Source organism: Pinus tabuliformis, chromosome 2_1 (assembly GCF_031772625.1).
Source record: "Pinus tabuliformis cultivar Carrire ecotype Pingquan chromosome 2_1, CPIR1, whole genome shotgun sequence".
Lineage (NCBI taxonomy): Eukaryota > Viridiplantae > Streptophyta > Pinopsida > Pinales > Pinaceae > Pinus > Pinus tabuliformis.
In genome coordinates, this window is record NC_142299.1 from 822,103,231 (window position 1) to 822,119,205 (window position 15,975).

At 35.2% G+C, this 15,975-nt stretch overlaps 1 protein-coding gene across 4 annotated transcripts in view; it reads right to left on the minus strand.

Moving 5' to 3' along the window:
* Positions 1 to 15,975, minus strand: part of LOC149203174 (SCA7 domain-containing protein SELMODRAFT_431321-like) — a 325,301-nt gene that overhangs the window by 222,453 nt on the left and 86,873 nt on the right. For all 4 annotated transcript variants that reach the window (XM_089403358.1, XM_089403357.1, XM_089403356.1 and 1 more), the window contains one exon: positions 6,731 to 6,788. In XM_089403358.1, the coding sequence (XP_089259484.1) occupies positions 6,731 to 6,788 (58 nt within the window). The remainder of the gene's footprint in view (positions 1 to 6,730; positions 6,789 to 15,975) is intronic.

Consider the following 15,975-nt stretch of genomic DNA (forward strand, 5'->3'; position numbering starts at 1 on the left):
TGTTCGTTACGTTGGTATCAGAGCATTCCTCTAAGTATACGATCTTTGTTCGTTACATTGGTATTAGAGTTGTTCGACCCTTTGGCCGCTCAACAACTGCACAGAGCGTGTTCTCCGATCCAAGTCCTTAGCCATAAAATTCGTCAACCTTGTTGTTGTTGAAGCATTTCACTACACAAGTATTTGGAGATTCTCCATTTTACTATCAGACCCTTGGCCATTAGAAAAATAATGATAATAATAAAAGATATATTTTTAAAAACTATTAAAAAAATTAAAAAAAAAAAATAAGAAATTAAAAATATTATTAAAAAAATCAAGAGTTTATAAATATATATATATAAGAAAAAATCGAAGAAAAAAAAACCACAACAGGAGCATATATATATATATATATATATATATATTAAAAACATAAAGAAATAAAAAATTGAAAAAAAAGGTTATATATAAAAAAAATAATGAACAAATAAATATTAGTTGTTTCTTACCTGGCTCGCGCAAGCGAAATTCGTTGGGGCCATCACTCCATCAACAGCCTCCATAGCAAACTGGTCAACTTGCGATTGACAGACCCTGCCTCCAAGTCTCGATTGTTGTAGTTTTGTAGCCTCATCCATCATCGAGCCATTACATGGAGAGAGCAACCGCTAGAATCTCTGAAAGCCACACAACTTAACATTGACTACAGCCACAATCGGTTCAGCTGCCGTCAAACCCCTATTCGACCGCTCTTCCACTATTGTGGGACTTAACCTATCCACCGCTGCCCTCCATTGTTGCGTACCAATATTTCCACATCCATCGACCTCGATTCTTGCTATTTTGTTTACCATCATTGGTTGATTCCCTTACTACCACCAAGATTTGTCCTACGCTGTCAACAACACCCATTGATCGATTCAAACATTTGCCTTTCACTGCAATTGACACATACAAAAAAAAAATCAGAAAAATCATTTTGCTATAGTATCACAGTCTACAGAGGGGTCCAGGGTAATCACACAGTCAAAAGGATAATTGAACACTGGGTTAGCCAACAATTACGTATCCAACAATTCCACAGAGTTAAAAGCCACCATTGCAAGTGAATTATCATAACCATTCGGATGAGTTCGGCCATCGCCAACAAAGCATCGTGAACATTGAGACGTGAGATGTGACCATTAGTTCGGGTTGTTTAAATTTGATGTAGGTGTATAAAAGATTAAGTTGAAAAGACCAAGTACAATTTGATTAAAAATCACCGAAGAGTTCAAAAAATATATATGTATTTTAAATCTATTACAAGGAAAAAAAAATATCAAAGTATTATATTAAGGGAGACATTTGTAAAAGTATTATTACAAGATTAAAAAGTGGTGGATTATTTTTCGATACAAAAAATCATAAAAAGAAGAAAAAAAAATATTAAAAGGTACTTTTAAGGAGGCTTGAAGTAGAAAGCCCAAAGGAACTTGAATATACTTAAAAACAAGTCAAGTTACAAAAAAAGAGGTTATAAATTATGGACAGAAGTAAAATGGAGTCTAGTTTGGAAATAAAGGAAGGAAGATTTCCAGAAACCTCACATAACTATGCTTCAATGTTATTTAGAATTAAAGGGTCTATTGCAGGAAAAGATGTTACTATTGCTATCTCACTGATCGAAGATAAAAATTATATAAACCTAAAATCGCAAACCAATTAGTGATTCCTGAGTCAAATATAACCGAAAAATTAGGCATTTTTGGCAACAAAAAATATGACAACCAATTTACAGTTAAACATTAGGGATTATACATTTATATCACAATTTTCAGTTCAATCCCTATGGAACAATCAAGGTGACATTATTTTGGGTTCACCCTGGATGGAAACTCTAGGGTCCATCTTAAATACGAAGTAGTCTTTCACATTTTCATACAAAAAGAAAAAAATAACACTACAAGATATTGCATTGAAGCCAAATTCAATAACACCAAAAGACATACAAGATATTTCAAAAGTAATTTTTCAAGGTAAAAAAGTATTACAAGATATGCAAAAAGAACTTGACAAAATCACCACTGACAAGAATGAAGAAGTTTTTCGGCTTAAAGACCATAGAGAAAAAATACTAACGCAAATTAAGAAGCTCAAGAAGGACAAGAAGTCACTAAAAGACAGGTTAGAACAACGTATTCAAGAAGAAGTATCGAAGTCTCCCGTCATAACAGTCAAGGGAATGAATATCGATCCAGTAACCACAAGATTTTGCAGAAGATTGATTTAGGAAGGTCAGATCCTTTCTCAGTTCGGCAATTTTATTTATCACTCCAAGGCTCATATCAACTTGTATCAACAAAGATGACAGTGCCAAGACGAGAAAACATTCAAAGTAGAAAAAGAGATTAAGCCTTTTCATCAGCAAGCTTCGAGGACAAAGCTTTTTGAAGAGGAAGGCAATGTTATGAATAAAATATAGATATAAATAATGTAAATATAAATAATAATAACACATTATAAATAATGATTAATTAGTGATTAGTTAGTGAAGAGGTATGTCCCTAAGGACATGACTGTTCATAAAGGGAAACCTGCCTAGGGTATATAAGCATGCCCTTACTCTCATTTATATCATCATATTCATTCATACATTTTAATATATATTCTTGTATCTTCAATGGAGATCTTCATATGCCAAGTCTTTTGGAGTATTTAACTTAAAGTACGAACTTTGTTTATTACAATCCTTGAAGATTGAAGGGGGTAATTCAAATTTTTTGAAGACTCCTCCTTTGTTCGTGGATCAAAACCCTTACATAATTTCTTGCTCAGATCCCCTTCAAAAGGGCTAAATGGCTACGGTTTAAAGAAAATTTGAAGGAGATCCATAGATCAAATTTTTGGTGGATCCGTCCATATTTTTTAAGCCCTGTTCTCTTAGTTTAGGGCAAAAGAGAGAGACTCCCTCTCTCTTATGCAAAAATTCCATTTCTCTTGGACATCCAAGCTTAAGTGAAATACCTTGAAGAGAAAGCAAATTGGTTTTTGGAGGATTATCAAATTCCTTTGGAGGAATTTTCTCATTTGTACATTTCACCATAAATTTGTAAATAATTTTCTTATTTTTCTTGGTTCTTCGAGGAAAGGGTATTAGCTCATTGAAGTTCATTTTTGTAAACCCTCCACTAGATCTAAGCCCTCTCTTCTCTCTAAGAGGATTTCAATTTGTAATAATAATAAAAAAAGAATTTTCTTTGAGGAAGCTTGGGGTTTTCTCCCCTTGGCATCACACCTCCTCATTTGGTAGGAGGATCTCTTGGATAGTTAGTCACTAACTTCTTCCATTTATTTTGTTGGCTTAGTCATTAGATCTAATCACTAACTTGCATTGTTAGCTTATTTCATTGCATCACTTGCTAGTTAGATCTAGTATTTAGTTCGCAAGTAGTTATAAATTACTCATCATTTAATTAGCTTGCTTTGATTTTATTGAGTAATTTGGTGAGCTACTTGATCTAATTGGTATTTTCATTGGCATAGTCTTGAGTTTCTTGATCTCATTTACTTTTGCTTTATTGAGTAATTTTCACTTGCATCATTGATCATTAGAATAAGTTAATCTCATATTGATATCATACTTTGTGCGCATATTATTAATTGTTAATTTTGATCATTAAAGTGAAAGCTACTTGCTAATTGATATTCATAGGACATTTCACATTTGAAGCATTTTTATTCTAATTGTCAAACCTCACTTGAAGCAATTGTATTATCTTAGTCTCTAATTTGCATTTAAGATCTCTCAAATTAACCTCCAAGCATAAGCTTGGTTGATAGGCATCTAGGACACTTTCCCTAATTGTCATTCAATTCCCTAAATTTGAGTTTGGAGCAAAGGTTAAAACGTGTGACCTCGCAGTTCTCTTGTGATCGAGCCCTTGTAGGAACAAAGGCACGTGGGTTGCATTGAAATCCTAGAGGGGTATCATTAATAAGGCCTTAGCCTCCTCATCCCGTCCTTCTTGCAACAACCTCAGTCCTCACCAAGTATAAGGAGTTGAGGGGAAGTCAAACCTTAGATTAGGCATTTAATTAAAATTTACCAAGACCACTTTGCCTCACACCCTTCACATACACTTGCTCGCATCTTTCAAACAATTGGTTATTATAGAAGTTAGGTTGTGAGCATTTCATTCAAATTGCAAGCAATTTAATCATATTCTTGTACTTGTTCATTTACATGCTCTTGCCATTTGCCATTTAATGTTATTTCATAGTATTTGAGCATATATCTCTTTAAAATACAAGCTCTATTTCCTTGCTCATATCTCAAAGTTATATACTATGAAACCGGATTCGTCCTAACCCCTGGACGAATCCCGAATCGGACGAATCGGACACGATTCTGTCCTGACACGTGTCATATTTCCATGACTCGTCGTGTCATATCCGGGTACGTCGTGTCATGAGCGTGTCAGAAAAATTTGGAACGTGTCACGATTTTTGGAACGATTTTTGGTTTCGGATTCGTTTTTAGGGGTTTAAGTTCGCTGTTTTCATTCGCATTCACTGCTTCTGTATATACCAACAAGACCACTGTTTCCAAATTGGAAGCTAATACTGATATACATCAATGACTCTGAGACTGGGAGTTGTGCAAAAGCTCTCTGGCAATGACTGTTTTGCTTTATCTTCTTCCTTTTCTTTCATATCAGTCACTGTCAGGCTTCAGCAAATGTTTGTTTCTTGAGCTGATCCCTGGTGGGTTTGCAGAAGCATTGAAGTTAGGTTCTCGTGCAAGTGGGTTCTAGACTTCTAGTGGTTGAGCCTCCAGGGTTTGATCTCCTAATGTTTCCTACTTCATCATTTTGCTACAGCTGTCCTATTAGTTTCATAACAGTGAGAAAATCAAACTTAAATCAACATAAAAACCCCTCACATCTGCAATGTGCATAAATCTAATATGACAGTGGCATAACCTTATTATAATTTTCACTGTTTGTTTCAAAGTGCTCCAGTACAGCTCCGAAAGTACTGAAAATTTTCTAATTATTTGGCACACTTGGCACAGGGAAATTTCATTAGTAACTCATTTATGTGACCAGTACCACTGACATTTATTTGAATTTTGTATGTACTATGCATGCTAATAGCTATAGATGAAGATCTATGTTTGAAATCAATAAATTTGTATCATTAATTAAAATTTGTGTAAGAAATATGCTAATAACTAATTTTTAAGATATATATATATATATATATATATATTTTAAATATATATATATATATATATATATATATATATATATATTTTAATAAAATAATATATAACGTGTCCTAACCGTGTCTTGTTCCGGGGTCAGCGTTTCCCGAATCCGACACCACGAATCCCGAATCCTACGTGTCCTGAATCCTCGTGTCAGGTGACTTAGGTTATATATAATCTCTCGTGTGCTTCACTAACCTCTTGCCTTGCAGCTTCTCTAATTGTGCAACTTGTTGATCTTCTTGATATATCATATTTGAAAGTGTTGTGGATTTATTTGTGAGCATATATTTCTTGCAAGTATATTTGGCACTGGTCTAATTATATTTTTCTTGCAGGATATCTTGTTGAATATAACTGATTTATCTCCATTATTGATTGTCATATGCTCTTAATTATTCAAACTTGCTAATCAATCTCATTTCAAGATATAATCAAGTTGCTAAATTGGTGAAGCCTTAACTAATCTAATTAACATTATAATCTCCTAGAGCTTGCTATCCTTAGCACATTTTCCTCTTAGAATCATCTTTAGGGACCACCCCCCTTGGTTTCACTATGAGAGAACCTAAACGGAGAGAGTTAGTATAAGGCGACAGCCCCTTCTTTGAGAATTTAGCCTTTTCAAGACCACACCTAGTGGGATTGGGGACATTTCCCACATTAATCTAGGTGTGCATCTTAGGCGACAACACCCAGTATGCCAACACTCTGAGACAGTGAATCATATTTTCTGGGATTCAGTTTTCAAGGAAAGGTCGACAGTAGTCCAGCATTAGTACCTGGTTCTTCTCCAAGGGAGGGTTTATTAGAGGGTGCCCTTTTGGGTGATTGCAGTTATTTGGTTCTTACAGTTTCTACTGGCATTTCACACTGCCTAGGGAAATTAGCTACCTTGATTCTTGTTCTTCTAAATGCACTAAAGGAAAACATAAACATGCCATAAGATGCAAAACTCCCTATATCTTCAGTTAGATTTCCTTGAGATTTCTTTAATTTTCTTTTCACAAGTAGCTTTTTAACTCTAATATTCCATTAAAGTTGGATCTTGAGTTTTCTGTAACAAATAACATTAAGATGTCAACAGAGGAATTTGTGTTGCTAAGAACTGGCTAGAACATGTCTCTTATATTTATTCTTAACTGTCCTCCTTTTCTTGAAATGATGACAATTGAAAAGCTTATGTCACTGAACGCAGCAAGCGAACAACATAGTCAATTTTTCCAATGCAAATCATTCTCATAACTCTGTCTCATCTGAAAATATCCCATGTAACATTATAGTACCTTTAGTAATCACACGGCATTGAAAATACTCATGGATTATTCTCAATAATGAGGAATGTCGATACTCATCAACCGCAAACATCTTAATGGTTCAGCCATTATTTCTAACTGTGATGTTCTTTATTTCTTAATACCAAAGCATATATCAATGAGCATTGCATTGAGCAGTCTCTACCATTAATAAGAAGGATTCTAACTGAGAACAACAAACCTGCATGTGCTGCATACTGGCTAGCTTTGATTGGCTTCTTACATGTGTTACAAGATACCTGCAAACCAATTTTTAACGAACAACTCCATGAAAATCTACATTTTTAGTCAATGGAATTATCAATGATTCACAATACATTCTATGATACTTTACAACATAGAGAGAAGTCAGTCAAACTGAAGGGCAGTGTGAAGGAGAGAATGATGATAGACCATTCCCATTTTTTCACCACACTCAAGAAAAGTATAGTCCAAAAATGCAGAGATTTGGTTGTAAAATGCATAAAACAAATTGCACCAGCGATGGAAGACAGAAGTGTTCAAATAACTTGCATTGTGTTTTCGAAAACAATACATAAATGAGAATACAAACTAAGGTGGTTCCTCATTTCCCAAAGTACCTCTTCAAGTTCCACTTAACAAAATGCCTAACCACAAGTGACTTGTGCAACTTCCAACACATGGAATAATAAGTTACAATTACAACTATATACTAAGTACTATTATCTACTTTATTGACATTATTGAATAAAATCACCAGCGTACTTTCTAGTGGAAATGACCATTACACATATTTTATCATCCTCACTTAATGGTGATACTGGAGATTACACCAAGCTTATCTCTTAAAAATAAAAATATACAAACTTATTTGGAACAAGAGGCCTGGTAAATATGCCTGCTGTCTGCTCCTGAGATTTACAATATTGCAGCTCAATTTGCTTGTTCTCAACAAACTGCCAAATGAAGTGACAATGCACTTCCACAAGTATGGCACGACCATGAAACATGTGGTTTCTTTCCGTTAAGTACACTTTGATTGTCAGAAGGAAGTGTTACAAAATAAGCTTGTGTGACTTGTAAAACAGCATGTATTCTCCTTAACCAAACTGCCTCACACGCCGCACTAATTTCTTCTGTATTATCCTCTTTAATGAAGGAAAGTAGCATTGCATGTTGATATTTACCAATCCATGAATCTAAGCTTGTACCGAGGCTGAAAATGTACCCCCTAGTGGAGTTTCTATCATCAGTTGAGCCTACCAAACATCAATCTATAAAACCCGCAAGTCTCACACCCTTACTTCTACCATATTGAATGCCAAACTCTAAGGTACCCTTCACATACATTAGAATCCTCTCTGCTCCTATCCACTGACTGTCTGTTGGGACTGTCATAAATCTAGATACATAATTGACTGCGAAACTTAGATCTCGTCTGGAGGCAGTAAGATAAATCATACTTCCCAATGATTGTCTATAAACTCATTTGTCAGCTTTGAGTCCAATGTAGTTAATAATTTCAGCACAAACTCCAGAGGTGTTCTCACTGATTTACAATCTATATCACAAGGTTCACCAATCTTCAACCTCAAGGTTTAGAATTCGACGAACCTAAAAAAGATTTTGAGGTTCACTAAGGTTTGTTGAAACTCATGGCCGTTGATTGAGTCCACAGCTCAAGCTCGTACTTGTTGAAATTTGGTACCGGAGGACAGGTGGTTCCCTTAGGCTTTGATCTTTGGCCTAGGGAAAAGTGTCCAAAAGAATTTAATTTTTCTCCTAAAGTGACTTTATAATTTTATAAAGTTAAATCTAATTTAAAAGTGACTTTAAGTGATAAAGTTATTAAGTCTAATTTTAAAGTGACTTTTATAAAGTCAATGAAAAATTAGAAAGGAAAAGTGACTTTGGAAATAAATGACTAAGTGGGTCTTTATTAAAGTGGGGTGAATTAAAAAATAGAAAGTGAGATTTAAATGAGCATTTAATCTCAACCATTGATCTAAATCTATTTCAGCCATTGGATTTAGAGATCACCCAAAAGTCACTTGGATCACCCAAAAGTCACTTGGAGTTATAATAAAGGAGGAAAAGGAAGAAAAGGTCATTCATTCTTTCATGAGCAGATTGGGAGAAGGAGAGCAAGAGAGCAAGAGAGATTTCTGAGCAGGAAGGAGAAGGAGACAGCAGCTTGGCACACATTCCAAGGCAGCAGTTGAGCAGATTTGTACAGCTGATTCAGCACATAGTGAAAGGCAGATTTTTGCACAAAAATCGAGGAGCAGTTTGCTGATTTTTCTGCACACAAAACGGAGGTCGTACAGCATTTATTGCTGTCCTGTTTGCTGTAATTTCCAGATTGCTGTGAGGCACGGGAAAGGAGATAAGTTGCAAATTTGCTTGCTGATTTTTTGCTGAATAATTCTCACTGTAAAAAGACAATTTTCAGAAATAAAGAAGAGCTCTCAAACTGGTTTTCCCCAAGAGTTGTAGGGGGTTTTTCCAGGGTCAAGTTGACCAAAAATATCAGTGTTTTAATGTGTTTTAATGGCTGTTTTTAATTGCTGATTTTTAATTCTGCAATTTCCAGCATTCTGAAAAATTTCCAGAATTTGTGTTTTCAGCAATATTTATTTTTTTCAGTCTGTTAAATGTATGGTTATGGGAATGGGCATTTAACTACATGGGAGAAATAAGGAGAAACTGAAAACCGGGGTGGGAAAACAGAAATTTTTACAGTACTCCTGTGTCATCGCTCAAGCTCAAAATCAATCCTTGCAGTTTCCATGTCCTTCGTAACATTTATTATGTTTATTAATGTTTATTTCTTGCTAATTTATGTTATATTTCACTTTAAAGTTTATATATGTATATAGAGAGAGAGAGAGAGGAACCTAATGCCAAACCTCAACTGAAACTCATCGAAAATTCTGAATTATGACCAAGCCTAATCATTGTTGAACTTGAACTTGAAGCCAAACCATCTGACTTAATTTACAATCAGCCATTCTAAACCTTTCAGGCAAGCTTTTGGCACAGTGTGTTTGTCACATAACACTTAGTTACCAGGGTTCGGATACGGATCCGAATCCGGATCCGCTAGATTTCTGAAAATATAGGATCCGGATACGGCAATGATACATCAAGTAAACAAAATATAATAATATTTTTTAAATTTTAAAAAACACTTTTAGAATTCAAAAATCAAAACTATTTATAAATCACAACATTTAGAACTGAAATCATCAGATATATTATAAATATGAAGACTGAAACACTGAAATGATGCATCCTCCCTCATACAAAAAGGATAATATCATAAATGAAAATAGTAAGTACAAAAATGAGCCTCTCATCCATGATCACTCTACTAATCGTTGGATCCTCCTTGGTGATTTGTTGTATGTTGTTGTCTGCAATCTCACATGATTCGGGTTCGAATTCAAGTTTGTCAACGAAAAAAATCAATTCGAGTTAGAAATTTTCCATGAGGCTCAGATAAGGTTCGAAACCCTATATATAAAAATATAAAATTATAATTTATTAAATTTTATATATATATGTGTATATAATTATAATTACAATTTAAATTATTAAAATATTACATATAAATTAACAATTAACTTTTCATAGAATATAATTACAATTCGAAATGATGCATCCTCCCTCATACAAAGAGGATAATATCATAAATGATAATATTAAGTACAAAAATGAGTCTCTCATCCACGATCACTCTACTAATCGTTGGATCCTCCTTGGCGAATTGTTGTATGTTGTTGTCTGCAATGTCACATGATTCGGGTTCAAATTCAAGTTCGACAATGAAAAAATTCGATTCGAGTTCGAAATTTTCCATGAGGCTCGGATAAGGTTCGAAACCCTATATATAAAAATATAAAATTATAATTTATTAAATTTTATATATATATATGTGTGTGTGTGTGTGTGTGTGTGTGTGTGTGTAATTATAATTACAATTTAAATTATTAAAATATTACATATAAATTAACAATTAACTTTTCATAGAATATATATATATATATATATATATATATATATATATATATATATATATATAAAATTAGAATACGATTTGTATTATGCATTTAAATTTTGTTATAACATATAAACTATATGAAATACAAAATAACATGAAAAAAAAAACAAGAAAGGAAATCGTGATTGGAATATGATTTGTGTTTGCATTTAAATTCTGTTATAACATATAAAGTTATAAACTATAAGAAATAAAAAAATAAATTAACAAATTTACCTGTTGTAGCTATTTATAGTATTGTTAGGGGTTTGACTAGGATCCTTAGGTCAAAATTAGCAGTTGGCAATATAGCCGTTGGAGTCTCTGCACACTCTATTTATTCAGCTTAGCCGGATTGGTTCTTCAACTTGTCCTGACGATGAACCACACTGGTTGGTTCGAAACGCGTCGACATAAGATTGGTTATGTGATTTTGCCGAAGATTATCTAAATAAAAATAATGAAATCGTGGTATGTGGGTGGCAAGTTGCAACCAGTGATGTTGTGCCCATGTTCAGCAGCAAGACAGAACCATTGATGTTGTATAGTTGGCAGCGAGTCGAAAGAGCAGACACCTTCCATTGCAAAGTATGTTTGTTCGATGGCACAGGTATGGAAAATGGATAATGGAATCGTCGACTTGCTAGTCGCTTGGTGGAGTAAATTGCACAACAGCACAGTGCCACAATGCAAAGATGAGGGCTCGATGATTAGAACTGATCTGGTCAGTGGTATGGAAAGTACATGCAGAGGTTGACCATACTGCACCATGTTGAAGCGGGTCGACAGTGTGAGACCAAATTTGAGAACGAACCCTAGGTCAAACTAAAACGAATTCAAAAGGATCCGTTTCCACAACATGGGATCTGTTTCCACCATTCAGGATCCATTTCCAGCAAATCTTGATCGGCCACGTGGCTGTTTCTTGACGGATCCAAGCGGGATGCAGATCAGATCCATCGATCCTGGACCCCCTTGTGCCGGATCTGGTAACTTAGGATAAACACGCCAAGTACCAAAATTTTACTCCTAAATAATAGAGGCCTAAATCAATCATGCCAAAAGTTGAGCACATGTCAAATTTTACCTTTCGAATTGCAGTAACGTCACTACCTGTGATGATTATGCCATCCACATAAACCAGTATGATCACATCATCATCACCAATGCCTTTAACATAGAGGTTTGGATCAGAATGGCTTCTTCAATATCCAGACATTGTAAGATGTGTCTCAAGTGAGTGTACAAGGGTCTTGTGGCCTGTTTTGAATCGTGAAGAACTTTACTTAGCCTGCATACAAATGCTCATTACCTAGCAACCCAGAACTCATGACTAATAATGATTCCTCTTCAAGATCAAAATTAAGGAACATATGTTGTACATTCATTTCATATGTTCTCGAGCCAAAGAAGGCTGCCATTGTTGTCATCAATCCGAATGTGACTATATTTGTTATTGAAGTAAACATTTCCTCATAGTCCACTCGTTCCTGCTGGTCAAACCAATTGGCAACCAACCTTCCCTTGTCCTTGCCTACCAAACCATCTGCAATATATTTTGTTTTGTAAATTCATTTATAGCAATGAGATTCTTCCCTGGAAGCAACTTTTGCAACACATTTATTGTTTCTCACAAGTGTATCATATTCAGCCTCCATGGTCACTTCCCACTCATCAAGTCAATTGCCTCATCAAAACTTCATTTAAAAGAGTTATTAACAGCAGTCATTTAAACAAAAATTCACATGTTCTGGCTGGTACGATGTTCTCTAGCATCATCCATAATTTTAAAGTACCATTAAAACCTGACCTTTTCACATTTTGCCTACAAATCAGCACTGTTATCATAGTGATCTGATGTTATTTCAGTCCCAAACAGATTCAGCACGCACATTTTGTCCTGATGACTCCCCTTCTTCCTGCAAATCTTTACATTGTATTTTCATTGGATTTTCTGTATCCAAGAGGCCAATATTATATTATTTTATATCTGATTTTGACTGAAATATACCTATACTCTGATTAAAGATTACATCCTTCTAAACTACTCATTTGTTTCTAGTAATATTCAAAAATCAAAAATCGGCACGGCAAAGGATCCATTTTTGTTGCAATAGCATACCAAAATACTCAAGCCCTATCGACTCCTCCAACAAGACTGTCATTCATAGGACCCATGTCAGGAATACCCAGGTAGGGAATCTTGGATGATGATCCAAAGGCCTCTAATGACTGCCCATTTTCCTACCAATCGTACTACTAAGACCAACTGGATTCTTTTAGCTTTTCAACTTGGGATCTAGTAACATGTCAAAAGAATTATTTTTGAGTCAAAAGTGTCAAACTACCCCTCCAAGACCAAGTCGGCCTAGTAGTGAAGAAGTCATCCTAATTAGGGCTATCTGTCCTCCAGAAAAGGCTATATATATGAGACCATTCGACCTCATTTGGAAAATAAATCACTCACTCATCAAGGATGCAAGAACAAGAAGGAAGAAGGCAAGCGAAGGACTAGAAGGAAGAAGGAAGTCGAAATTTCTGATTTTTACACTCTCTCTCCCTCTCACACGTGCGAAGAAAGGCTAAGGTTTCTGCAGCTCCAAGGCCGAAATTTTCAAGTCATCAAAGGGTCGAAGTTGGAAGAAAGGAAGTTAATTTGGTCACCTACAAGTCTTTGAAGAGGAAGCAGCCCAAGCGAAGGATGGTAGAAGCCTAAGGAGCCCTAATTCACCCAAATGTGCGAAGTTGCAGCTTGTTGCAGGAGGGGGAAAATTTCATACCTGCAGTGAGGGCCAAAATCTGAAGTTGGGGGTCGAAGTTCTGCAATTGAAAGAGATTTAACTTGGTTTGACTTGGTAAGAAGAAGCACATCCTCCAGAAGGTTTGACTTGGTCTTGGAAGGGTCTTGGTCTTGGTCTAGAGGTCTTGGAATTCGTCATTTGAAGAATCTATAAGAAGAGAAGAGATTTTTGTGGGTTTTCCTCTCTAGGAGAGGTTTTGGCCCTGGCTAGTAGCCTACATCTTATGTCCTTGTGTACTATTGATCTTCATGCTTTTGGTAGTTGTTTGATGATAAGAACAACATAATAACAAGAGAAGAAGAAGCTAATAAGAAAAGTAAAAGAATATCACAAGCAATTATCAAGCTTAAGAGAAATCACTTCAATTGTAGCCCTATTGATTTCTCAACATGGTATCAGAGCTAAGGTTGACAAAGGGCATAATGAAGATCACTACATCCTTGAAGAAGTTCTCATTGAAGCAATTCTCCATGATGACAACACATCTCAAGCAAGGCATCAAAGCATTTGGGGATCTCTTATTATCTATCAAGAACTATATGACCAAGACCTCCTCTACAAAGAACAAAGGATTATTCTCAGCACTTAGAGGGACTTTTGAAGATGACAACATATGGGTAATTAACAGAGGAGCTTCTAGACATGTGAAAAGTGAACATGGACAACTAAAGACTCTATCAAAAGGAATATCTTCTCATTCAATCGAGCTTGGAGACAAGAAAAACTATGCAGTCAAAGGAATTGGATCAACCATGTTGCAGTTGGAAGATGGAGGGAACAAACATCTCAACAACATCTTATATGTTCCAGGATAGGTTGCACGAAACAGGGAAACAAGTACGAGTTTCCGAAATGGGAAGCAATACGAAACGCAACCTCCCCAAATTTTAGAAACGGGGAAATGCGAATATATATATATATATATTGAAAATATTTAAATATATATATATATATATATGTGTGTGTGTGTGTGTGTGCAATCATAAAGCATAAATGATACATTATAATTTATTACACTTAAACATTAAGATTTAATTTACATCACATTTACCTATGAATGATCACATAATGAAAATAAAAATATTGGAATATCCAAAAGCAACCTTTATTATATATCCAAATCTCAAAATCAGCCTTTATTTATATTAATATATGAGGCTGCAAGTACAATAAAGACTATAAGGCTGCAAGAGAGAGATCCAAACCAGGATTTTCTGCATCCACATCCCATTCTTTAGAAGGACCACTGTTGAATTGGGAGTCTCCTCCTACATAGTCGAACGACCTTAGTGCTCTTTATTAAATACAAGTTTCATACCCTAGTACCCTACATGATCTTGATTATTGGGAGTTTCCCCTGCATAGAGGGCTTGGTTCTCTTGATTAAATACAAGTTCCATACCCTAGTACATGATAAAATCCAATGGAAACATTGCAATCCCCCTAATCCTGAAATCCTGAAAAACAGATAAGTTTGTTGGATTTTGAGTGAGATCTAAAATTCTACTTTCTCCATATGAAATCCAATGAGGGCGAAACCACTCTCAAACATCCTGAGTCATTTCATGTAATGTTAAAAATTTAGGTAAAAGGATGAAAATGAAAAACAAAGGAGAATATCACTTTTACATTAAGAATTTAACATTACCATGAACTGCATATGCCTCAAACTTCGTGATGAACTGCATATCAACACTAGGGCAAAAATTCACTTTTATAACTTTAGACACGCATCTAGAAGCAACTAGAAGTCACTAACATACCCTAAAAATAAATTAAAAAAAACACAGGTTAATGAGGAAACATGGGTCGTACGGCCGTGAAATGCATTTCCGGCCGTATTGGCCACGTTTCCATTTCGGGAAACGTGGCAGTATAGCCGGAAACGCGTTTCACGGCTGTACCAAACACGTTTCTGTGTTTCGTACCAGTTTCCGTACGGAAACAAACCTCTGTACCATGTTTCCTACAACATAGGTTCCAGGTTTGAAAAAGAATTTACTTTCTATTTCTTATTTAGAGGATAAAGGGGATAGAATTTCTTTTGAAGATGGAAAAGTTATGGTATGGGATAAGGGCTCTAGCATTAATAATGCAAAAATCATTGGGATTCATGAGGGAAGGCTTTATAGATTACTTACACCTCTCTCTCAAGCCTTGGTTCACCTTGAAATCAATCCATGTGAACTTTGGCATAGAAGGTTTGGACACCTTCATTACAAAATCTTACCATCCTTAAACTCTATGGTAAATGGCATCCCTGAACTGAAGGAAGAGCATGAAGGAATTTGTAAGGGATGTGCACTAGGTAAAAATGTAAAGAAACCCTTTGGAAGCAGTGCTTCAAGATCTAAGGAAATCTTGGATCTCATTCACTCTGATGTTTGTGGTCCTATGGCTACAAAATCTCTTGGAGGTCATCTATACTATGTGACTTTCATTGATGGCCACTCAAGAAAGACTTCGATTTATTTAAGTCCAAGGATGAAGTATTTGAAAAATTTCAAGAATTCAAAGCAGAAGTGGAGAATCTTATAGAAAGGAAGATAAAAATACTAAGATCTAACAATGGAGGGGAATACACATCAAAAGAACACATATCTTTCTGTAAGGAGGCTGGAA